This window comes from Rhincodon typus, chromosome 27 (assembly GCF_021869965.1).
Source record: "Rhincodon typus isolate 14 chromosome 27, sRhiTyp1.1, whole genome shotgun sequence".
In the NCBI taxonomy this organism is placed as follows: domain Eukaryota; kingdom Metazoa; phylum Chordata; class Chondrichthyes; order Orectolobiformes; family Rhincodontidae; genus Rhincodon; species Rhincodon typus.
Genome location: NC_063358.1, coordinates 30,269,464 through 30,296,682, shown reverse-complemented (window position 1 = coordinate 30,296,682; position 27,219 = coordinate 30,269,464). Strand labels below are relative to the sequence as shown.

At 38.5% G+C, this 27,219-nt stretch overlaps 1 protein-coding gene across 1 annotated transcript in view; it reads left to right on the top strand.

The window, feature by feature from the left end:
* csmd2 (CUB and Sushi multiple domains 2) overlaps window positions 1-27,219 on the top strand; it is a 613,472-nt gene that overhangs the window by 122,561 nt on the left and 463,692 nt on the right. Inside the window, exons 6-7 of the mRNA XM_048612954.1 lie at window positions 590-693; window positions 2,984-3,096. Coding sequence (XP_048468911.1) covers window positions 590-693; window positions 2,984-3,096 — 217 coding nt within the window. The remainder of the gene's footprint in view (window positions 1-589; window positions 694-2,983; window positions 3,097-27,219) is intronic.

The following is a 27,219-nucleotide window of genomic DNA, read 5'->3' as shown; positions in this document are numbered from 1 at the left end:
TCCTCTGATGCTGCTTGTCCTGCTGTGTTCATCCAGCTCTACACCGTGTTATCTCAGATTCTCCAGCATCGGCAGTTCCCACTATCCCTGCTTTAAGAGTTGGGGGTGTGCAGGACACCTCTTTGCCCTTACTACTGACTTCATGACCCCATCACTCCCTGCTGGCCAGGGCTCCAATGACAAAGCTAGTCCTAGGGCAGTATTGTATGGGTACCAGCCACTGCCTCCTCAGTGGCATTGTCATGCAATAGAGCTGTTGACCTCTGATTGGCAGGCTACTCTTGGCATATGGGATTTCTACCCTGGGATTCTTGATGCCAGGCTTGGCACACCAGTGTCCAGTTAAATGCCTCAAGTGACACTTTTATACGTGGGCTTTCCCTGAAAGAAGTGAGATAGGACGCTCACTAGCATCGCAGCAGTGGACAAGACACCTATTGCTTGCATTATAAGCCACCTTTTGTGTCTGATATCCTGGTGTGGGGAGCATCTTAGCTACCCTTGGCAGTTAATACGACGAATCAGCTCTGATTATTTTTTCATGCTGCTGTCAATAATTTTATTAACATGTCAACTACTGTCCTAATAGGTGATCAAGCTGACTTTTGATGCGTTTGAATTGGAAAGAGGCTACGACACATTAACAGTTGGGGATGGTGGGCAGCCTGGAGAACAGAAAACAGTGCTTCATGTGTAAGTAATGTCTTTGTTGAATGCAGGATAGGAAGATGTAAAGTTTCCACTCATTGTTCTTGTTTGCCAGGCTTTTAGAGATGCTATAAATTAAGCTTTTTTTTAATGGGCAAAGGACCAAGAGGCACCTTTTTAAAAAGTTTTCAGTTTACTAAGAAACTGAGCGCAATACACCAATATATTAATAAATGGTTCCACATAGTTTTGTTTTACTATCATTTTCAGTCGCTTGAAGTTGAATTTTTTTCTCTGTTCATTCATGGGATGTGAGTATCGACGGCTGGGCCAGAATTTATTACCCACCCCAAGTTGGGAGGATGGTAGTGAGCTGCCTTTTTGGATCACAGCAGTCCACATGCTGACAGTAGATCAACAATGCTGTGATGAGAGAGTTCCAGGGTTTTGACACAGAAACACTGAAGAGACTGAAATGTTCACAAGCATTAGCTTGGAACATTTCTTTATGACAAACTGATGTTTAGCAGTTCTAATTAAACTGTCAGATTACCACTCAAGTGTAACAAAGAATATTTCTTCATTTTAACATTCCTTATTAAACTATAATCTAAACTATAAAAGAACTATAATCTAAAATACAGCCCAAATGCACTGGTTCATGGCAAATTTTACCTTTGTCAAAATACATTTTTGGGGGTGACATGGTGGCTCACTGCTTTGCACTGCTGCCTCACAGCGCCAGGGACCCGGGCTCAATTCTAGCATCGGGTGATTGTCTGTGTGGAGTTTGCATGTTCTCCCCGTGTCTGCGTGAGTTTTCTCCGGGTGCTCCGGTTTCCTCCTACGGTCCAAAGATGTGCAGGTTAGGTGGATTGGCCTTGCTAAATTGCCCATAGTGTCCAGTGATGTATAGGTTAGGTGGATTAGCCATTGGAAACTGCTGGGACAGAGTAGGTGGGTAAGTCTGAGTGGGATGTCCTTCAGAGAGACTTGTTGGGCCAAATGGCCTGTTTCCCCACCGTAGGGATTCTATGATTCTCTGCTTAAACTAAGCGAAATAAAAGAGTTGTGAAAGAAAACTGTGCAATTTGCATTCAATGGCTGATCACGTCCAAAGCAAAAGCTTTTGATTTTTAAATGTAGACTTGCTCTTCGTGAAACATTTTAATGTAACAAGCAGCTAATAATAATTAATTTTGGATCCTAGTGCTCTCCCAACAGAAAATGTAACTTGAGAAGAATGTTTTAACCCAAGTTTAGAACTCAGATTCACTGAGTAGGTCTCGAAAGGAATCAGGAAGCCCCCAAAGCAATCTTAGCAACTCTAGGAGCCATGTTAACTTCTGGAGAATCGTCCTGTGGAACAAAGAGGGATTGACCAGTTTGGGAAAGTGATGCTTCAGTAAGAGACCAGTCCGTTTTACTGCCTGACCTTTTAAGTGGAGGTTGTGAACTGCTTGCTCGCCCCAAATGGGTGCCCATACAGAGACAGCTCTGTATTTGAGCCAGCAGTGCATTGCATGGTTCCTTTGCAGGAATGGGTCTACAAGGGTTTGACAACATAGAACAGAAAAAGCATGGGTGGTGGTGGCCCAAAATATATATTTTTGTGAGTATTCTGCTCATTCCAGCCACTAAAAATATAGATTGTTTTTTTTGATGCCACTTAGTCATTCCAGTTCTGACAGCAATAAGGCGTCAACAATGGGTGTTGCACTCAGTAGACTGTAAAAATGGCTTGATAAGACAATAATAAGTGCAAGAGCATGAGGTTCCCAACTGAATCTCTAGCAGCACCAGTTGCCTGACTTTATGTTTGTTCTTAAGAGAGGCAAGAATGACAACACAACCGTTTTCATTTCAACTCCTGTTTTCTGCCAGTTTCCAGTTTCCTTTTCTGTGACTTTTTTGCACCTGAAGGAGATGCTTTATCTTCTCAATAATGACACAGGTTCTTGAGGTGACTTGTTTATTATGCTGAGGACGGCAAGCTAATGTCACCCAAATCTTCAAGAAGAGAAACTTGTGAACTTCCCTTCAGGAATGTAAGCTACTGTTTAATGACTGCAATCTGTATCACTAAGAATTCAGTTGGGATCTTGGAAAACACAAATATTGAGAGAGTACAAAAGGTGGCTGCTGAATTATTCACTTTCGGATAATGGCTTAATTAGTTCATCGCACCATCATCATCAACTTCACGTTTCAATTACTCCTCACTTTATGACATTTAAGATGCCATCAGGATCTGATTTTGGTTTAATTTTCTGACATTTAGAATGAAGTCAGTTTGTTCTAATCAGTTATTTTTTTCTGATTTTCTCCCTGGCAGTTTGACAGGGACGGATGTTCCTGACCTCATTGTGAGTGTGAGCAATCAAATGTGGCTGCAGTTCCAGACCGATGAGACCAACAGTTTGCTGGGTTTCAAGGCTGTATTTTCAGGTACTGTGTACAATAATGAAGAATTAAGAAAAAAAAGACCATTCAAAGTGTAGCAAATGCTGCCTCAAACTCTGTATCATTGACTAAACTAAATGCTGTGGCTCTGAAAAGAATCTGGATTCTTTTCCAAACATCGCTTAGAAGCACCTCGAATACAATGTCTGTTTATACCAGGTTGCTCATAAGCAGAGCTATGTTTTCAGGCACTTTAGAGTCTCAAAGACAACACAGAGACATGAAGCAAAAGAAAATGTGATGAGGGGGAGGAATAGAAACTCAGTGGAGGAAGGCATAGAACAATTGTTTCAGAACACATTTGCCACACTTTTACAATATTTGAGTTCTATTGTGACAGACTGAGGGTCAAAAGTATGAGGAGTTGCTGAGTAGGGACTGGCATTTACCAACAAAATGATTTGTTGTTGTCTGTGACTTGGATACTGGTTGCAAAATAATGTTCTGTCGAAAATCTCCAGTGTTTGATAAAGGAGGAGTGTGCACTGTTTGAAATTGTAAATATGTCAACCTGAAGACTGATGCAATAATATTGCACTTACAAAGAATAATTGCAGGACAAAAAGAACTTACAGATCATATGTTAAAGAGATTTAAATATTTGACATTTACAAGGAACATTTACTGTTCAGAATAATTTGAAACAGGTAAGTGGGGAGAGAAACAAATTCCAGACATTATTTATTGTGGAGTAAAAAAAAATAACAGGAACATTGTAGCTCAGAGACACACAGAAACAAGATACCCAGTGAGAAAATCTCCAATAGGGTGAAAGCACATGGATGCTTTAAGCATTAGGATGATGTAGGTTGTTGTAACATTGTGCAATACAATGTTATAGAAATATTGGAGAGTTTGCTGACTTGATGGACGAATAAGCAATGCAGAGCCATAGACTGTTCAGTTAAGAAGAGTAGAAAAAAAATAGAAGTTTTGAAGCTTTATATGTCAATGATATTTGGGAGGTTAAGGATGTAAATTCTGGGTCAGTTGGAGAGTTTGTAGTGATTTACATTTGTTAGATATTCGCAACACGTAAAGGACAAGCTTAACTTCTGAAGCGTGCTACACATCACCAGTTTATGATAAGCATGACGGTTCTCTGCATGAACAGATAAAAGCACAAAAGTTATTTTAATGGAGTCTTCAATCAACCAAATATAAATAGATGCTTTGGAGTCTTGAGTTAATAAATATAATGTATGAATGTATGCCTCCTATGTAACCTACTGCATCATGGAAACATGAAGAACATTGCAAAATGACTTGGAGATGATGAGTGACCCATCACAAGAAATGGAGATGTGGCATCTTTTAATAATGGTCACCACAGAATGCTCGTATTTAGTGTGACCTGGAATTCAAAAAATACTGAACACCAAGAACTAGTACAATAATTTCAAAAGGCTGACTTTAAGGGTTTAGGAGGCTGAAATATGCCATTCAGCTCTGAGCTTGTTCCACACGCAGTATGATAACGGCACATCTGTGTCCTAAGTCCACATGACAGTTTGATAAATTTGGTTCAGAAGAATTTATCAATCTCTGTTTGATCTCATTTCAACTGGAGTTTTCAGAAGTGGGTTCCCAGGTTCCACCACACTTTATATGTTTCCTAATTGCACTCTTGAAAAATCTGACTCTAATTTTTGGACTCTCTCCCCAGTCCTATCCACAGAAATCATTTTCTCTACTCATCCTACCCTCGTGCCTTAAAATATTGAAAACCTCAAATTACCTCATTATCTTCTAAAGTACATTGAATCCAGACCTATTTTTGTGTATTCTCTTTTTATAATTTGGTCTTTGGAAATCATTCTGATAAATGCTACACCTCCCCAAGGTCAATATAGCCTTCCTAAGGTATGGTGTCCAAAATCACTCTCAGTAATCAAGGTGTAGTTTGCACAGGGCTTTATATAGCTAAAGTGTGAATTCTTCTAGTCAATAATATGCTTTCAGTTCCATGAGCATCAACTGCAGTTGACAGTCATTCTGGAAGTCTAGATAAATAGCATTCAGAGACATTTCCCTATCCAGTACTTTAACCACCACCTTATGGAATTCAAGTAGACTCAGACGGCATGATCTAATCTTTACAAATCCAACAAAGCTGGGTCTCTCTGATCAGCTTGCAAATATTTTAGATTTTCCATCACACTTTCCTTGCCTGTATGAATTGTATTTTCTTGACATCAGATATCAGCTTGCATATTAATAATCTCTTGCTTTTTTTGATTTTTCACCATTCTTAAATTAAGATCTGTGTTCAGGTACATTTTCAAATTGCTTCACTACTGTTGAAATCGAGAAACTAGGTTACAGTCTGACAGGTTTATTTGAAATCACAAGCTTTTGGAGCGCAGCATCTTCCTGGGTGTCATGTGACTTCTGACTTTGTAACACCCCAGTCCAGCATCGGCACCTCCACATCGTGAAATTGAGAGAGTTTAGATTTGACTTTGTTTCTGGCTTATATCTTCCTTTCATGAAATGAGTAGAGAACAGATTAATTGGCCATTTATGTAATGGCTCTGTCAGGGATCTTACCTTGTGTAAAATGGTTGTCATGTTTACTTGTGGATGACACTGCAGGTGCAGTGTGTTAGATATTTTTCATAGATTTCAATCTTTGTTGTGTATGAATGAAAGAATTCTGAGTCTGACATTTGGTGCTCAGCTTTTTTTGAATATGTGTCTTTTCTTTACAAATGCTGACTGCAAATACAAAATAAATGTCTAAGAATCATGACGATCTCTGCATTAATTTCAACCAGTCAGCAGGTATTTTAACCGGATATTTGTAATCCTTCGAAAATCAAACAGAAATTAAACATTTGCTTAATTTAGGCCATTAACTCGATTAGTCTGTTAATATCACTAAAACATTGTCGATTTTCTCATCAACCTGTCCAGAAATGTTGTAAAACACCTCTAGAGCAGGTTGGACTTGAATCTTAGTCCCACTACTGATTCTGACCTCAAGGTAGAAACACCACTATGCCACAAGATCCTCCAACATCTGCAGATAGTCTGTTTGTTTCATGTAGGCCTCTCCAATAAGGAAGGATATCCATTTATGCTCCTAATTTCAATCTTCTTTTTCTTTCCTCAAGAAGTTTTAAAAATGAGCATAATTTCTTGTCTTTGGAATCAATTTCATTTTTAAAATTTAAATTGTACAAGGAAGAAAATTTCAAATGAAAGAGTTATTTCAATAATAACTACCTGTTTGAAGGCAAAACGGGTAGTTTGATTCAAATGTTTTGCCATATTCGAAACTGATATTGATGATTAATCTAGTTCTGGTGATCCAACAGCATAGTCAGAGGAATACCTTCAAGTTAACCATGCTCATAAACGAGAAATTGAGCCAAAGTAATGTCATGAAACTCCGCTGGATGTTTTCCAATTGTGCCTATTAATACTACACATTGCATTATTCCAGAGTGACCCTTTCTTTGTACATTGTTTCTGGGGAAAATGGAGTTTTCAGTGTAATATTAACAAATCACGTAACAGATGTCATTTTTAGTGTTCCACTGGGTGCGGAAAACCTTATTGCTAAGCCTCTTTTCCACAAAAATGTCCAAGAACCATTACCATTTCAACAGTATTAGGCTGTTTTTTTTACTTTGATGTTTATTGAAGTCAAATGAGAAATGCTATGATTTCTATTTTTTTTATTTGTTCTTGCGCTGTGTGGTCACTGGCACACACATTGTCCATCTCTAATTGATCTTGAGAAGCTGGTGGTGAGAGTTGTACAAGGTCATTGTTCTAAATGAGCCAATGTTGACAATCATTAGCTCTCCTCAATCACATGAAGTCACACCTAGTCTTTGGCTGGAGACAGGAGTTCTTCCTTGGAATTGTTGGTGGATGAGTGATAAGTGAATTGAACAGTGTTAAGGATTAATGTGACCTTGGTAGACTGTATCACTTTAATATGGATTCACTGATTCTGATTACTTGTGTGGGGTTATTGAAGTCCTTGTTGTACTGTATCCAGATGCTTGTCGATACAGAGAATTTCTTTTCCTTTCCAGATTCTCCTGCCAGGCCCCTTTGCAGTCAGGAATCTCCTATACTGTGTCAATGTTTCCCAGATCAGATTTACTTCCTGCATGATCACCATGCCTGCTGCAGCCTCACTGCACCCCACTTTAAGGGCTATCTTTAAGACCACATTGTAAACCTTGTAAACATCAGCTTCTAATGCTTGAATCAAGAGCAGGAAAGGCAACCAGCTGATTGGCCCGATTCTGCAATACCGGCAAATGTCAAGATGTTTGTTGTGTTTGAGGATTGCAGCTGCACTGTAATGTCTGTCAAATTCACTCCTGCTCACATTTGGAAGTTATGATACAACTGTATGACCTCCAGAGGAGCCTGCACTGATGGTTCCATTGTTTCTATTCATCAATTTAAAAACTTTGCATTCCACTTGCCTCAAATTTTTCATGTCAAAATGTTAAAGCATGATAATCACAGGCATAAATCAGGGAGTCAAATGTACATATAAAACAGGAGCAAAAGTGAAGCATTTGGATCCTCCAGCCTGCTCCACCCATTCGGTAACATCATTTCTGTTATGAATTTGTGTTCTGAATTCCAAATTCCCATCTACATTCAATGACCTTTGATTCTCCCACTGAACAGCAGTCTATTCACATCATTCTTAAGAAATAATTTATCATCTTGATTCTACCACCTTTTGAGGCAGAAATCCAAAATTCTCAATCTTCAAAAAGAAAAAAATAAATTGTCCCCATCCCTGAAAGAGTGATCACTATATTTTAAACAGTGCAATCTACAGGGTTTGATTATTTTCATTTGTCTTCTGCTCCAGATGAATGGTGAAGTTATTTTTAAATATCTTCATTGGAGGGTATCAAATGGCTATTTAGATTTCATTGACATTATTTGACAAAGAATCTGTTGCACTTAATGAGCTAGCAGTCCTTAATCAAAAACTGATTTTCTCAGTTGTCCTGCTTCCACGTCTAATAACAACAAAACAGACCAGAACCGATGTTAATAAAGAGAAGCAAATCAGACTTGTAACAGCAATTTGCATAGAAGTGGATTTTGTATGTACAGTATTCAATTCCCAAAGAGCAGAACTTCAGCTATGCTTAAAATGATGTATATTAAACCGTACATGCCAAGATGAGAAGAGTACAGCTTATTCACAAATGGCTGTGACTTTTTTTAAAAGGTATGAGCTCAAATAAAGATTTGAATAGAAATTCTGTGCACAAATATTATTCTGCTTGTTTGCAAAGTTGTTGCAATATATGAAAAGCTCATCTTTATAATAGGGATAGATGGCAGATGGATTGTAAATTGCGGATATGTATTATCCTATTTATGGACAATTTCGTTCATTTACAGAACAGATCAAATACCACTGCCAAAGTCTTATTTTGATGGGTTATTTTCTTTTATTAAATATGGTAAATGGACAGAATAGAAAGCAGAAAGTCCAATGCTTGGATTTCCGAAGACCAACACTACTTTACATATCAAATCCCGCTCCTCATAACCTAGGACAGTATTTCTCAAATTCCAACCTAAATCAATAAATATCAATTTTCAAACGAAGATGCCGAAATATGTGATATGAAGGTTTTCAGAACAGGATAGAAGTGGATTGTAGAAGTGGTATAACCTGACACTTTCAAGCCGCAGGCAACATGCCACCCAATGGTTTGTTTGCTTTAAACTGCATCTATTTCTGTGCTGTCAATTCTAATGTTAATTAATACCGGTAATTATACAGCTGTGCATGCTTAGTGGGAAACCCAACTGCCAAAGATCACACATTATAAATAAAGTTACAGCAAAGTGATCCTAATATTCAATCATGTGTTGTCCTAGAAAGCCAGTAGTAAAGGATAATACTGGAGCTAATCTTTCTGCAGCTTTACATTTGTTCAGAGTAAGGCATTATAAGTATACACCTCCTCACTCAGCTGGACCCCTGTTTCAGTATGTGCCACTTTTTAATCAGCTTGTATGGATCTATTGAGACACACTTCTGAGCTAAGTGAGATTTGAATCTGGACCTTCAGGCTTCAAGTGAAGGAACACTATCACTTTGGCTCACTCTCAGAATTGTTACAGTGCAGATGAAAGCATTTACGGTTTCTGCAAAGTTCAAATGACTTAATGCCATTCTCTCTCCTATTCCCAATAACCTTACGTATTATTATTAAGTAAATAATTACTTAAGACCCTGTTGAATGCTGTGATTGGACCTGCCTCCACCACACCAGGCAGTGCATTTTGGAACTGAACTACTTGCTGCATATAAAAGTTTTCTATCATAGCACATTTGCATCTTTTACAAGTTACTTCACATCGGTGCACTCTAATTTTTAATCTGTTTATGAGTGAGAACTGTTTCTCTCTGTCTGCCCTGTCCATGATTTTCAAATTTCCGCTTAGCCTTCTCCTCTTAAAGAGAAACTGTTGCAGCTTTACCTTTTAATCTTTGTATCTGAGGTTTCTTGTGTGTGCAACCAATCTTATAAATTTCTTCTGCACTTTCTCCAATGCTTTCAAATCCTTCCTAACGTGTAATGTCCAGATACGTGAATAAGACTCTAGCTTAGGTCTAGTTAGTGTCTTAAACAGGTTCAGCATTACCTCTGTACCCCCATTAATATAATCCAGGATACTGTGCTTTATTAATCACTCTGTCCAACTGTCCCAACATGTTTCATGACCTATGCACATATATACTGAGGTCTCTTTACTCCTGCATACCTTTAGAGTCATTTCCCTTAATTTGTATTGTCCATCAATCTACATTTTGCCAAAACATTTGCACACTTCTGTGCATTGAACTTCATTTGCCAAATATCCATCCACTCAACCAACTTGTGAATGTCACTTTGAAGTTACACGTGTGGAGTAAGCAGCCACTCACAACTTTATCACCAACCCCACACCTCTCACCGCTGTCACCAGTTTGGGATCTCAGTAACATTCAGGCTCCCAAACAGGATCCGAGGAAAATAAGTTTAGGAAACATTGTTATACACTGTCTTCCTGATAGTTTACAATGCTTGCAGTTTTTAAATTATCCTCAAACTTGGAAATTGTCCTATGCTCTCCAATATCTAGATCATTAACATTTCAGGAAAAAACATAGATCCTAATATCAATTTTTGAGCATCTCCACCATAAACCTTTCTGTAATCTGAAAAATATGTTTTATTATCCATCATTCTCTGTTCTATAACTCACCCAATGTTGTATCTGCTACTACTGCCCACGTTATTTGTTGACTTTTCTCAAAAGTCTGTTGTGCAGCACTGTATTAAGGCTCGAAGGGCTGAATGGTCTCCTCCTACTCCCATCTTCGATTAAATTCCTTTCAGAAGTCCACGTACACCACATCAACAAGTTTCCCTTTATCAACTCTCTCTGATACCTCTTCAAAAACAGTCATAAATTAGGCAGGCATGATCTTCACTTAACAAATTCATTCTGAATTGATCCACATTTTCCATGTGACTATTAATTCTAACCTGAATAATTGTTTCTCACAGTCGCCTCACCACTATTGTTTGTAGTTGCTGGGCTTTTCTTTAGAACCTGCCTTGAACAAGGGTATAATGTTCACAATTCCCCAGTTCTTTGGCACCTCCCTCAGTTCTGGGGTATTGAGAAAGATTATTGTCAGGGTCTCCACAATTCCACTATCACTTTCTTCAATATCCTTGGATGCATCTCAGCTGGGCCAGGTATCTTATCAATTCTAAGGGTCAATAGCTTATCTGATACTCCTCCTTACCAATTTAGAAACATTCTAGTGACTGTGTTGCCTCTTCTGTGATCATGGTTACATCTTTTCCTTTGTAGAGGCGGAAGGATAGTCTTCATTTAATATCTCAGCCACGCCCTTGCTCCATGTGTATTTCTGATTTTTGGTCCTTAGTTGGCCCTCGCCCTTTTCTTTCTTTACATTGTTAATGTGCCAAAAGAAGATTTTGGGATTACCCCTTTATATTGGTTGGCAGTCTTTTTATATAATTCCCTCTGTGCTTCCCTTGTTTGTGTTTTTGGTTCCCCTCTGAGCATTTTGCATGCTGCTTGTTCTTGTTCTTTCCATCTGGCACCGGCCATCAGCACACTTTTTCTTCTTTATCTTAATCTCTATCTCCTTTGTCACCACGGAGCTCAGGATTTGTTTGTCCTATCTTTCCCTTTTGACGGAATATACCTTGACCATACCTGAACCATCTCCTTTTTGAAGATAGCCCATTGTTTAGCTGACAGTCTTTCTGACCAACCCTTGGGTGCAGTCTATTTGGCTCAGCTTCGTTCTTGCCCCTTTGAAATTGGCTCCAGATTATCCTTACCCACCATTATCCTAAACATTATGGCACTGTAACCACTATCCTTTAAATGTTCCCCTACTGACACATGATGCATTTGGCCCACTACATTCCCAACAACCATACCTACCTGTGCCCCCTTTCTTGTTTGACTGGACACACACTGTTGTAGAAAATTTGGCTGAACACAATCTAACCTGCCCTTAAGACTACCAATATTCTAATCGGTAATTAGGTAATTGACAACCCCAAATATAACTGCTCTATGTTGTTATTTCTGTAATTTCCCTGCAGATTTATTCTTCGACCTCTATCCCTTATTTGGTGCTTTGCAGACTACACCAACCAATGTTATTATACCCTTCCTGTTGCATAGGTCTAGCTAAATTGATTCTGCCCTCAAACACTCCCAGATATTCTCTTTCTTCAAGATTGCAATGCTGTCCCTGACTAAGTCTGTTCAACCTCCTCATTTTCTTCCAAAGTTAATTTTTCCTTAATACCTTATAATTAGAAATATTTAATACCTCATCCTTTCCTTCCATCTCCCAGTTATCTCTGTCATTAGTAGTTCCACTTGTGTGTTCATCTTGATCTTATGAAGTATCTGCAATTCTCCACATATGATAGGATGGACATTCTGCATGGTCAAGCTGCCCTGCCACAATTTAAATTATAAACAAAAGATTAGATATTAATGAACATACAGTTTTCCTGAGATATCACTCATTGACTTTATTTCCCATTAACCCAAGCGCTGTCATGCAGCTTTTCAAATGCTGGTCTTCTGGAGGCCGACGAACGTAGAAAAGGTAAAAGATAAAAGCAGCCATCTCACCAAGTTCTCTTACTGACTAAACTCATAGTGTTTCCACTAAATACATTATTTTTAAATTCACATTTTTAAGTCAACCTGTTCAGATATATTATGACAAGTGGGACTTGAACCTGGATGTTCTGGGTCAGAGATAGGGACAACACTACTGCATCACAAGATTCCATATATGCAAGTGAAATCCCAGTAAATGCCCTCCACCTGTATGTCTTTAAACACACTGATATATAACAGTTTTGGTTCTGGTGGTGCAGTGATAGCGTCCCTACTTCTGAGCCAGGAAGCCTAGGTTCAGGTCCCTTCTGCTCCAGACATGTGTAACTGCATCTCTGAACAGGTTGATCAGAAAGTATCTATGATTAACAGTCTCCAAGTCAGAGTGCAAGCCTACAGAAAGATCTCAATAAAAATGATGTTGGACTGTCTTTAAGACACAGGGAGAAATGTGACAAGAGTTTGATCTCCTCGTGAAGTTTCTATTCTAGCTACATATTACTTTCAAGGTATGAAATAAATTCAAATGTCAAGTTCCATAATTAATTAAACTGAGCTCCAGTTTTACAAGAATATGATTTTAGCAGTAAAATGAAATCAAAAATTTTCTGATGCTCGTAATTTGAAATTTAGACAGTTAATATTCAAAGGGCTAGACAGCATCTGCGGCGATAATCAGAGTTCAACGTTTCAAATGACTAGCAGAGACTTTTAAGATTTTGGCCAGATTGTCTGAATTATGAAAAGAAATCTAGGGACTTAAGGCTATAATGTAATTCAGACATTTAGCTTCTTCTTAAATCATAAGATTAAAATGTCAGTAGTTTCTGAACGTGCTTTGAATTCATCAATTAAAATAAGGTCTTATATTCTTACTCTTGTATATTTATTGTATAAGTCTTATGCAAAACTGCATCAACTGAGGACAAAGAGGGGGGATTGTGAAGACATTATTGCAAAATAAAACGCATTGTGTTAAACCCACAGATACATAATAAGGGAATTATTTTTCATTATATGATATAAATGTATTAAAAACCGAATTGGAATTGGTCAATTCAAGGTAGAGCCATATTTGCCTTTATTCTTAAAAATGAATGTATTTTGACATTTCTTTTGCAAAGAGCTATTGTCTTTGCCTAATTAATGAATGTACTTTCTACATACACCCCTTATTTAGACATTGTTCTGCTCCCTAATTTGTACTCATTCCATTTTCCAGGGTATGGTGTTTAAAGAAATCATATTATAAATGCCACTTATCACAGCAGGGACAGGGCTCACTGGCATTATAAGAAATCAGTGGTTATTGTTCTGCAAATCATAATTCAAGTTGAAGAACGTGTTTTGTTGTGTTACATGTAATATGGTATTGAACTATGTTATTACTATTTTGTGTCATGAGAAGGCATCGGTGGAATGAGCAAAACAGTGTTTAAATTAACTGGTATGTAATCTGTCAATTGTCAGCAGTGAACACGTAGATGATCGGCTGGCCCTGAAGTTAGATGACACTGTTGATCAACTAGTGCTCTCAGTCTTCAGCATTATTCAACTGCTGTTCTAGTTTAGTAGTGATGGGTTGGGGGATACAGTGGAGGAGGAAAATTAAAGGCACATCAGTTTCTGCTTGCTGAGTTGCAGATGTAAATCCTCAAACTTTTGAAAGCTGAGTTCAGTAGGGTCATTGAGGAATGATCTCAGTGGGTGAGAGGGAATAGAGCACAGCATAACTGGAGCATTCAGGAAAATCTGAGAGAGCATGAAATTAGAGTGGATATACTTGAGGAAGCTGAGCAGAGTGGAGCAGTCAAGAAGATGGCCAGTGTTAGGTTGTAAGCACTTACAGCAATGCTAGCGTGCTGGAGTGGGCTAAGCATAATAGATGAGATCATTAGAGAGTTGGAACACTTGGAGTGTGCTATCAGCAAATAAGGAGCCAAGTGAATAAAATGCCAAGTGATGTGGGTGTATGGAGCCATCATGGCAATCAAAAGCAGGTTGATATTTTCTCAGTCAACTAATTACATGATCAGCAAAAATCGAAGTGGACAGCTGAAAGATTCATGATGTTCTATGGTCAATAATGTCACTACATTATTCCACTATAAAGCAGGAACTTAAATCATGTAGAATGTAACCTGAGGACATTCTCAAACAGCTCATTTACCTTTTAACTCTTAAACAAGATTGCATATTAAAAGCAACTATATACTACAGAAACTATTAAATGATAGACATTGTTACAGAGATGTTGAGAAAGACTCAGATGGTAAATCTTGCTTCTTTGAGATCCTAAGCAGTTTTACCATAAATCTGTATGGTATAATTATAGTGAGTGATGCTTGAGGTCCACATCTACATTTGTCCTTTCAGACTCATGCCCCTTTTTACAACATAACATATGAAGATTCTCGTTGACATAAAAGCATAGCACGCATAAATTATGAATATATCATTTTATTAATCAGATCACATGAAAGAATCTCGCCCACATTATATTATTTAAGATGGCAGTCCGATAAGAACCCTTGTTCATGACATGTTAGAAACTACACAAAACCTGTTTTATGAATTCCTTGTTAAGGCTGTTGGCCACGTAGTTCTTAAGTGGAGTTCCACCACCAAGTAAAAAAACTGTAAACAGCATGTTTTGTACATGAAATATTAGTGTATAAAAAAATGTACATGTCAGTTGACATTATGGAATATAATACTATATACACTATATATTCAATTATGTCAGATATATAATATTCTTTCACAAAGTCCATACCAAAAACTTGAGTTACTTCTTCAATACATAGCTGTCTTCCTTACCACTGTTGCATTAACCACATTTAAAGACATGTTAATGAATCCATGAGCCTGAAAATTATTAATTGGCCAGAATGACTAATCCTCAGACTTAATTTTGCACCTTTGTGCATTAAAACTTTTTAAAATTTAATTTCTGTTCTACGTTACAAATGGAAATTGTTGATGTCAATGCAAAGCCAATTGAGCCCCATATGTAAATTCAACCACCTATATGAATAGCTGTCCAATCGTCTCTTGCAGTATTTTTACATAGTTTTCTTGAACATTCTTCAGAATTGAAGGTGTTTCAGACAATGAAGTTGTGAAGTAGGAACTCTTTTACTAAAATTGTGATGGTCTCAGTAATAATCAGCAAACTCTCCTGGGGAATGATATGTCATATTCCATAAAATACTTCACAATAACATCCTTATTGCCAAAATCAAACTCATGGGACCCTAACACTCAGAGCCTGAAAAGTATGTTATCCTGAAAGGAGTTCGCCTGGAGTAGTAAGTCACTCGAAGGTAGCAAGAACTGCAGATGCTGGAGTCAGCATCAACACAGTATGGAGCTGGAGGAACACAGCAGGTCAGGCAGCATCATAAGAGTAGGAAAGTCGATGTTTTGGGTCAGGACCCTTCTTCAGAACTGTTGAGGGGCTTGAAGATAGGCCTGTTGGCCTAGAGGTAGGGACATAACCAGTGTACCTTTAGTTATATCCATCTTGTTATGCTGAATATTATTCAGTTGATTTGACTTTATTGGTGAAAAACAGAACCAGGATACAAGTTTTGCATCCTCTTGTTTCAGTGATTTCCCCCAAAACAATTCAGACTGATTATGAAATATATGTGAATACTTAATGTTTAGCTCATTTACTGACCTTGACATTACTTAATGCTGAAGAGCAAATGTACAAAATACAGGTCACATAAAACTTCTGAGGTAGACCTCACTGTTTGAATTTCTACAGCTTTTGCACACACCTTGAGAAATATTGGTTGTGAGAAGAGTAAGCGAAATGTCGATGGCCAAGGTTTAATACAGAATTATTGACCAACATGCATTCAGAATATGAAATGTGATAGTGCACTGTATATCTACCCTGTTCTGTACTTGACCAGCTGAGACAGACAGTGAAGCATAGAAATAATTATTGGGTGACTGTTTGTCTAGTTTTGAACTGGAATTCCACTACTTTGAGCCATGCGTCCAAAATTTGCTAATACAAAAACCCATAGTTTGATTTTTAAAAGAAAATTCAAATTTTCACTTTCATTAGTTATTTTTAGAGAAGAACTTAAGTTATGATGGTTTTAAATAACCTTAAAGACCTTAAATACTGATGCTATCCTCTTGCCCAATTCCAATTTCCTCCCAATTTTTGATTCAGAAAATTGCTTTCCTGATGCCTCTCCCTCAATCAACATTACCACAGCAGATTTACTGGAGATTTTTGCCAGTTACTGTTCATGGGTGCTTACACTGTTAAAATCATTTTCCACATTTGCTTATGTAATACTATTGTCTACGCTTTAAATGTATTCCATTGGCTCTAAAGTACTTTGGGATGTTTTGTATCACGAATCATACTCAATAACTGCATATTCTTGGTTTTATTTCATTTAATCATTTCAGGGAGGTACAGTATTATAGATAAAACTTTTAAAAAATTGTCCTTGTCCTTCAAAGCAGAAAAAGTAAAAGTTAAGAGATTAGTTCAGTTTTGGTTGTAAATAGATTCTATCGAATTCAGTACAGAGTCATAGACTTATACAGCATGAAAACAGATCCTTCAGACCAACCAGTCCATGCTGAACATAATCCCAAACTAAACTAGTCCCATCTGCCTGCTTCTGGCCCATATCCCTCCAAACCTTTCCTTTTCATGTACTTATCCAAATGTCTTTTATATGTTGTAATTGTACCCAAATCCACCACTTCCTCAGAAAGTTCATTCCACACATGAACTACCCTCTGTGTAAAGAAGTTGCCCTCATGTCCTTTTTAAATCTCTGTCCTTTTTAAATCTCTGTCCTTTCACCTTGATCCCCCATCCTAGGGAAAATACACCTACCATTCACCCCATCTATATCCCTCATGATTTTATATATTTCTATAACGTCACCTCTCAACCTCCTATGCTCCAGTGAAGGACTTCTGAAGAAAGGTCATTCTGGCTTCAAAACATTATCTATATTTTTCTGTCCACAAATGCTGCCAGTCCTGCTGAGTATTTACAGCGTTTTTTGTGCTTGTTTTAGATTTCTAGTATCTGCAGGATTTTAAGGTTAATTTGTTTCCTGACAGCAGGAAACTTTTTACTCGAAGTTAGAAGCTACTCTTAAAATTCATTCAACTTTGACTTATTTGATACATAATATTTTTATGCTCCGATGATCATAACATTCCATTTTTTTGCTTGCTCATGAATGAACATTGTCTTTCCACTCTCTCGTTAAAAAATATCAAAATGAAAGCCAGTCAGTTTGACGTACCTCCTCTTGCATTTCTTAAATTTGGGTTTCCTCATTGAAAATGTTGACATAAGTTGGGGTAAGGACTTCTGTGAAATCTGTAGCAGAATGGGGCAGGAAGCCTTCAGTTTGATCTCCCTACTTAAAATTAGCTGCCTTGATTTTTCTGAGTCCCAACAGTACTTTTCCCCACTCCATTGGGGAGGAACGATAATACAGCACACCATTGAGATATGTGTTCAGAGAGAAATTTGGCTGGCAACAGGTAGCTGATTGCTTTGTGCAGTTGTGGCCTGTTGTGGATGCTAAAGGCTGTCACTCTGATGACAACTCTCTGATTGGTTCCTGGGCTGTTGAACAGTTTGTGGGTGTGACCAATACAGTGGGAGAATCACCAGGGCTGATGGAGAAGAAAGCCCTGTGTCTCTATCTTTCTGCAGTCAAAGCACGTAGGAGGGTATTGGGAATCTGAAACTCAGTGCCTGTAAGGTTGGTAGAGGCAAAGTATTTAGAGGTGCACTTGCAATACTAAGGCATACAAGGCTATTGCCAAGTGCCAGAAAATAGAATTAGAATAGTTAGGTCGTTGTTTTTATTTGGTGTAGACTCGATGAGATGAAGGGCATTTTTCTGTGCTTTAGATCTCTGTGACTCGATCACTAGGTTATTGGAAGTAAAAGGACCATCTTATTGAACCCTGTGGACTGATGCACTTCAACTTTGTTTCCTGTATTTTTCCTCCACCCATAACAATAATTTTGCTTCAGAGATAGCAGGAACTGCAGATGCTGGAGAATCTGAGATAACAAGGTGTAGAACTGGATGAACACAGCAGGCCAAGCAGCATTAGAGGAGCAGGAAGGCTGACCCTTCTTCAGAAAAAGAATAATTTTTGCTTGTCTGTACCTGTCTCTATGTCTGTGTAGGGATTTGCAAAAGAGCTTAGAGTTTAACGAGTGGAGTTACAAGATGGTAGGCACAGGTCAGGAAAATTATGAACTTAGATTTATTTATTTGCAATATTCAGGAATTCTTGTCAAGTACAGGGACCTAGTTAGTGTTTATGTTAATAAGATTTCATCAGGTAGGTAAATTGGAGAAAACTGAAAGAACTGTGGATGCTGTAAATCAGGAACAAAACAGAAGTTGCTGGAAAAGCTCAGCAGGCCTGGCAGCACCTGTGAAGAAAAAATCAGAGTTAATGTTTCGGTCCGATTCTGAGAAAGGGTCACTGGACCAGAAATGTTAACTCTGATTTTTTTCTTCATTAAGGTAATTTGGAGACTTTGCCTACTTTGATTATATCAGTGTTTTTTGTGGCAACCCCAGTACTAATGGTGCTCATCAACTAGCACACTTCCCCAAGTGGTTTGTAACACCAGCCGCAGCACATCTTCATGCTCTTGGACCAGGTTTGACACAAATTCAGCCCTTCAACACTTTGCTTTGAAGCTGAGGGACGCCCACAACTTGCATGAATCTGCCAGGTCACTTTGTACGCAGGAACAAGTATCACATGTATTGAGATGGGATACATATTTTGGTTCTTAGTTTACTTTCTAAGCACTCATTCACTTTGCATGGAGACTGCCAGCCTCTGTGGCTTGCATTGTTTAATAGCGCAGAGAGCCAGGCATGGAGCTTGTCATAGTGGGAAACGTTGAATAGTCAAGTGGATGGGCATGTTGCTGTGTAACACCATGCTATTTCTGCTATCTTCATGAGTTAGCAATGTGGTACCATCACAGGACCATCTCAGTTTAGCAGCAACACATACTGCTGTGCTCAGGACAAATATGCACTGATACATGCCATGCTTTTTACTTTTCCCAATCTATCCTTTGAAGATTTTATTCTGTCCCACTCCAGGCCATTACTGAGCTCATCAGTGAGCATAATTGCCACTTAATTGAAGATGGACAGTTTGCTGGCTGTTATACTACCCCTTAGCTTCCCACTCACCCAGGTCCCCAATCCACTCACCAGTCCTAAGCTCTTGTTGTGAAGTTACACCGTTTTCTAGACATATCAAAAGGCTGACGTACCATGAGGCAATATACTTTCAAGGTTTGTTTGCATCCGACCTCGTTCCCATGATGTCGACCACTTGGTAGCAGTGGATTTGGAAGGAGGCAGTAACCACATAAATCAGGTTTCTGTCTATTGAGTGTACTAGGGCAGTGTTTCCACTTTTGTTTGCAGTCTATGCTTCTGACACAAATTAGTTTTAAAATGAATTGCTTTAAACAATATTCCAGACTATATTGGTGATTGGTAATTTGGTGGAATAAAATTTTGTTTATCACAAATAAAAATTTTAAATCACGATGTAAAGACACCGCTTGGATATAATTTGATTTTAAATGACTGAAAATCCAAGGATATAGGAACAAGTATAGGTCATTTCATCCCTCAATTCTGCTTCACCATTCAATTACCATTCACCAATCAATTAATCATCAACCCAAAGCTATTTTCCCATGTTATCCCATATTCCTTAATATCTTTAATATCTAGAAATCTATTGATCTCTTTCTTGAATCTATTCAAAGTCTTTCACAATCCTCTGCGGGAGTGAATTACAAAGATTCACCATATGCTGTTTGAAGAAATTTCTCCTCATCTCAGTCTTAAATAGCCTGCCCTTTATTATGAGACTTTTATACAGGTATCATTGGCTGGGCCAGCATTTATTGCCCGTCCCTAGTTGCCCTTGTGAAAGTGGTTTGAGTTACCTTTTTGAATCTTTGCTATCCATGTGCTGTAAGTGGACCCATAATCCCTTAGATAGAGAATTCCAGGATTTTGACTCAATGACAGTGAAGGAACAGCTATATAATTCCAAGTCAGGGTGGTGAGTGGCTTGGAGGGGAACTTACAGGTGGTGATGTCCCCATGTATCTGCTCCCCTTGTCTTTCTAGCTGAAAGTAGTCACAGATTTAGAAGGTGCTGTCTAAGGATCTTTGGTGAATTGTTGCAGTGCATCTTGCGGATGGTACACATTGCTGCCACTGAGCATTGGTGGTGGAGGGAGTGGATACTTGTGAATGTGGTGCCAATCAAGTGGGCTGCTTTGTCCTGGATGGTGTCAAGCTTCTTAGTTGAGTATATCAAAAACTCAAGAACATGTTGTTGCAGCTGCACCCATTCAGGTAAGTGGGGAATATTCCATCACACTTCTAATTTGTCATATTGTAGATGGTGGACAGGCTTTGGGGAGGTTAGGAGATGAGTCACTAGCTGCAGTATTCCTGGCCTGCTCTTGTAGTCCAGTTCTGCTTTTGGTCAATGTTAAACCCCAGGTTGTTGATAATGGGGGAATCGGTGATGATAACACCATTGAATGTCAAGGGGTGGTAATTAGATAGTCTCTTATTGCAGATGGTCATTGCCTGATACAAATGTTACTTGCCACTTGTCATCCCAAGCCTGGATATTGTCCAGATCTTGTTACATTTGATCATGGATTACTTTATAAGGAGTATCTGAGGAGTCACGAGTGGTGATGAACTATGTGAGGATACTGTTGCTTTAAGATGTGTATTTTTTCTTTTTTATGTAGAAAAATTCAGACAGAGGTGCAGAGTGATTGGCTCAAAGCCAATAAAGTGAACAGCTTGTGAGGCCTTGGGTTTTTTAAAAAAGTTGAAACAATAGAAGCAGCCTGAATGGGTGGGGTCAGACTCCCACAGAACCTGGAATTTTTTTTTAGTCTTAGCCTTCAGTAGCTGTTGCTGGGGCATGGAGGTGGATGTGGAAGCTATTATTCCTCTCTCTCTTACAGCTAAAAGATGGGGCTCTCTTCTTGCTGCCAGAATTACATGATAGACAATCTATTTTACTGAATTTGCCTGTGCCGAAGGTGTGTTTATGGGATGTTACTAGATTTGAACATTTAATTCGAGGTAGTTATGTTTTTGTTAAGCATTTTGATAGTGTTACAATTAAACAAATTCTTTTATTTTTATTTTGTCTGTATTTTAATTGTATTATATGAAAAAAAAGTGTGTTCTATTTCAAGCCTGGTAGTGTGACCAATCAAATTGCAGCTAGAACACAATGCCTTCCAATTATCCTTAAAATAAGAAAACGTTTGGGCCTAGACTGAGTTCTTAATATAGTTTGAGGGGTTTGGTCTGGTCCATAACAACATTGTGGAACGATTGCCAAACATCCCACATCTGACCTTATGATCGAGAGAAGGTCATTAATGATACATTTGAAGATTGTTCGGCGTACTCTGTGCAACACCTGCAGACATGTCCTGGAGCTGAGGTGACTGCCCTCCAACAACCAAAACCATCTTCCTATCTGCGAGATATGACTCCAACCAGTGGAGAGTTTGCCCCCTCCCCCGTGCCCATTGATTACAGTTTTGCTGGAGCTCCTTGATGCTACACTCAGTCAAGTGTGTCATTGATGTCCATCAAGATTTGCCATTTCCAACAGGATCCCATATGCAGGAGAATCATCCTTCCTACATCCACCCTGATCTTTCAATGCAATCACCTCTCATTCCTCTACACTCTCGAGAATACAGTCCCATTTACTTCAATATGTCCTCATAGGACAAACTCACCGTCCCAGGAACCAGTCTTGTGAGCTTCTGATATGCTTATTCTGTGGCAAATATATCCTTCCTTAGATAAGGAGACTCTATCTTAGATTAGAAAACTCTCATACTCCAGGTACAGTCTCATCAAGGCAAATATACCTTTTGCTTTTTTGAGAGATCTTGTGGGTGTATGGTAATGTTCAATTCCCACTTGCTCCAGCGATGTGTCATAACACATCTGAGCATGTTGTTAAAAAATATCTCTGTTTGCCTGTTTAATTGCTTGCTTCAACTGTATTTTAGCTTTCGGTGACTGATGAACAAGGGTTCAACTTTGGACATCAATACTTTCTAATTTCTTTGCATTTACAAAATACTCTGCAATTTTTTGTCCTACCAAAGTGAATACTTTCACATTTTCTGCATTATAATCCATCTCCTGTGTTTTTGCCCTCCCATTTAGCCTGTTTAAATCTCCTTGGAGCATTTCAGTATTGACCTCACAACTCCCATGTCCACCTAGTTCTGTGTCATCAACAAACTTGTAAATATTAACCTTTTCTGAAGAAGGATCTAGACCTGAAATGTCAGCTTTCCTGCTCCTCTGATGCTGCTTGGCTTGCTGTGTTCATCCAGCTCTACACCTTGTTATCTCAGATTCTCCAGCATCGGCAGTTCCTACAATCTCTGTAACAATACTAACATTGGATTCCCACTTCCACAACATTGATATAGCCTCTGGACAGCTGGGCCCTAAACACTAATCCTTGTGGTACCCACTAGTCACAGCCTGTAAATGACTTCTAGAAAATATGAAACTTAATTTCTGAATGTGATTGGGATACTTCAGTAAGTTGCAGTAAATTCTAAGAAAAAAATTAAATCAAGACCATTCAATTGTGTCTATTTTGTCCTTGTGCCTAAAAGATACAAGCTAATGTTGGAAATCCCTCAAAGTTGACATGATTAATGGAACTACCCAATGGTGATTAATCAGCTCAGGAGATGTGGTCTCTTGTGTGAATAGCTTATGGAGAAGTCACAGAAATTTACACTGAATGCAATTTAAGCTTTAAATCTTGCACTTAAAAAGACAACTCATGGAATCAAATACAAAATCCAGGCCTTTTACTGTTGGAATAAAATATTTGTGCATGATGACAGATGTTCAAGCTTTTGGCACAATGAACACTGACCTGAATCACATTGTGCTCACTCTTTGCAGAATTGCTATGGGAAAGATACATAAGACTGATAGTGATTGGACAGTGTGCTTCAAGGGAGCTTTGCAACTGATGCTGTGCCAAACATGAAAGAATTCTTCTCTTTGTCTGCAACAGTGCCCTGGACTACAGAAGCCAGTGGATCAAAGACTTTTCCATGTAGTTTCCTCTTCAAATATAAACAATGGGATTGGCTTCAATGTGTCCATTGTTGAAACCAAGCTTTATCTCGATACAAAATCTTATCTCTTTCACTGCCTCTGAAATCTTCTGGCTTCACTCCTGCATTAACCTAGCTGAAAGCTTTTCCCCTCCATATTTAAAGTCATAGAGGTGTACAGGATGGAAACAGACCCTTCAGTCCAACTCATCAATGCTGACCAGATAGCCTACATTAAGTTAGTCCCATTTGCCAGCATTTGGCCTCTACCTTTCCTATTCATATACCCATCCAGATGCCTTTTAAATGTTGTAATAGAACCAAACTCCACCACTTCCTGTGGCAGTTCTGGAATTTCATCCAGTTGCACAATGCTTTCCCTCATGTTACCTGGTTCTCTCATTCTGGCCTTTTCCACATTCTTTGCCCTCTCCACTCCACCTCCCACAAAACCAACAGCGGCTATGCCATCTGTCAATTAGGCCTATGTACCTCTTTTGGTTCCTTTTTTGGCTTTCTTCAAAGCTAACTCTTTGACCAAATATATGGGCACTCCTGCTGATTGGTTTTTGCCTTGGTATCCACTTTTGTATAATAATACAAAATTGAAGTTTTCTCTTGTTTTAAACACACTATGTGAAAAATGAGCTGTTGAATAAAAGTCCTGTTTATTTTCAGTTACTTTCTGAAAATAAAAAGTTTTTTTTTAAATTTTACTCAGCCAGATTTTGAAACTTTTGAACTGCAGTGATTTGTCATATTTGCAAATTTCAGGGTTTTTTTTTGCATTCCTTCAAGATATGTGGGTATTGCCAGCACGTAATACCCATCCCTAACTGCCCTTGAAAAGTTGCCACCGTGAACCACTGCAGTCCATGCAGTATAGACACCTCCACAGTGTTGCTAGAAAGGGAGTTTTCACACAGCTTATATCACAAAGACCAAAGATAACTGACACGTTAGTTTTATATTCTGTAGTACTGAATACTTTGAATCTTTATTGTATACCTGGAAGCCCAGAAATGTAAGCTCATGTGAAGTGACTTGAGGCATTTCACTGCATTGAAACAGCAAATGACACAGCTAAAATGGTAAGAATAACTCAAGTAACAATCCAAGCATCCAGCTGTTGTTCAGGTATCACACATGCCACTGTGTCAGAAGGTAGCAAGTTCAAGTCTCCCTCTGTAGCCAAATTGCCTAATACACCATTAACTCTTAACATCCATCTGTATTACTTCCTATTTAAACAACGTTTGTTCTCATTAATAAAATTACATCTGTGGAATTGCATCTTCTCCTAATATCTACAGCAGTGCTCGGTATAATAAACTTAATTGCAATAACAACATTATGCCTTTTATCAGTCATGTAATGTTTGCTTTGGTTTCTGCTGAAGGTGGTGATTATTATAAGTCAGGCATTAATTTAAAAGCACAATGATTGATTTGTGAAATGAGCAAAATAAGAATTCACAAAGTTGTTACACTGTCTAATAATAAAAACCCAGATGATCTTCGCAAAGATTGCAGTGATTTAGTGGCGAATAAACAGATTATGAAGGCAATGCTAGCAAATCTAAGACACAAATTAATATTTGCAGCTTCTGCAATTATGTCTAGAGTAAAATTTAGTAATTGTAAAGCAAAGAAGGAGGCCACTTGACCCATCATTCCTGTACCTGCATATCTTACTATTTCTGATGAAAAATGACTATTAGGCCAAACTTTATAGCAGGTAAACATTGATATTAACCACAAACACTTGGAAATTATGTCATTATTAATCTAAACAAATGCGTGCAGCGAATGGTTCTTCAATTATTGTTGAAAGGGATTAACTTAACAATGGAAAGGTTTGTAAGTACCCTGCAATCTAAAAGTCAATATTCTTCCTATGAAGAATGAATGAAGAATGAAGAGTCTCATTCTTTCCATTTTCTAAGTAAAAGAAATGGCTTTCCCTTTTATTTCAATCTATTGTTGCATGTTATGACTGAAAGATTTTATTAAGTGGTCATATTTTCGATTTTCAATGCAAGGAAAAATGGTGTAGTGAAGTTAGCCATATGATCTGCTGTCATCTTCTCAACAAAAGACTGCTTGGTTACTATGGGAACAGGGGACCCAAGTTGAGGCATACTGATCACAAGCATAAAATCCTCACACCTGAAAACAAAGGCAAGTCCAACTGAACTAACCATGGACAGATATTCTTTCTCAGCACTTTTGGACAGAAAGAGAGAGAAGGTCTGTGAGTCCTCTGTGAGTTTCCAAGCTTAAGAAAGGAGAAAGGACACTCTCTGGTAAAAGAGACACTTTCTATTCTCACAACCTAAATAATCATTCCCCACTGCTCCACAAGTCATCACAAAGTGTGTAAATGAATAAGAAACCCAATGAGACCACCAAAATGATTGATTTGCCGAGCCGACTGCCACCCAAAAGCAAACCACAGGAAGTTTCTTCACTCATAGTAAAAATAACTATTTATTATAACAGACTTAATTTAAACAAGAGCAGTAAAAAGAAAGGATTTCTAATATATGCACATTTAAGTTTTATCTTCCAAATCTCTTCCCCAACACATACATGTACATGATTAAGACAGATAAGAAAGAGAAAGAGAAAGTTGTTAGTCTCCATGGTGATCTTAACACTACCATGAATACTCAAGTAAGAGCAGCATGCAGAAATGTAATGGTTTGATATGCAAATCTAGATCCTTAGTGTTTTTGTTTACTTCTATAGAAAGATCTTGCATGTATGTGCATCCAAAAGACTTAACTTGAATCTGTCTATTTACTCACACATCTGGTTGCATTATCATAGCCTCAGCACCACACGTGGATGTAAGAAATGAAAAAACACTGTTGAGACAATCAAGGATAGCAAGAACTGCGGTCGCTGGAGTCAGAGACAACACAATGTGGAGCTGGAGGAACACAACAGGCCAGGCAGCATCAGAGGAGCAGGAAAGCTGATGTTTCAGGTTTTCTGAAGAAGGGTCTCGATCCGAAACGTCAGCTTTCCTGCTCCTTGATGCTGCCTGGCCTGCTGTGTTCTTCCAGCTCTACACTGTGTTGAGGCTATCAAGCTTTCCCACGGACCTTGAATACCTATTTTCAACTTTACCCTCCCCCTTCAAATTTCTCTGTGCCTTGCCCAATTAAAAACACATGTTTTTGAATGTAACTACCACATCAGCATTTATTGTTTTAACTTATTCCTTACATCAATACCACTAACTAGAAAGAAGTTACTGCGAGATATATAATTATTATGCTTTTCTCTGCAAGCACTCTGTTACTTTTATGTGGGTCTGACTAACCAAACTGTGTCCCCACATCCACCTTGTTGAATTTCTTTGTTGCGTTAAAGCTTAAGCCAGATTTCATTCTCGTGCGCATTTTTTTTGTTTTATTTTGTCTAATGACAACAAGGTGCAGGGCTGGATGAACACAGCAGGCCAAGCAGCATCATAGGAGCAGAAAGGCTGACGTTTCGGGCCTAGACCCTTCATCAGAAATGGGGGAGGGGAAGGGCGTTCTGAAATAAATAGGGAGAGAGTGGGAGGCGGATAGAAGATGGATAGAGGAGAGGATAGGTGGAGAGGAAACAAACAAGTCGAAGAGGCGGGGATGGGGCCAGTAAAGGTGAGTGCAGGTGGGGAGTTAGGGAGGGGATAGGTCAGTCCAGGGAGGACGGACA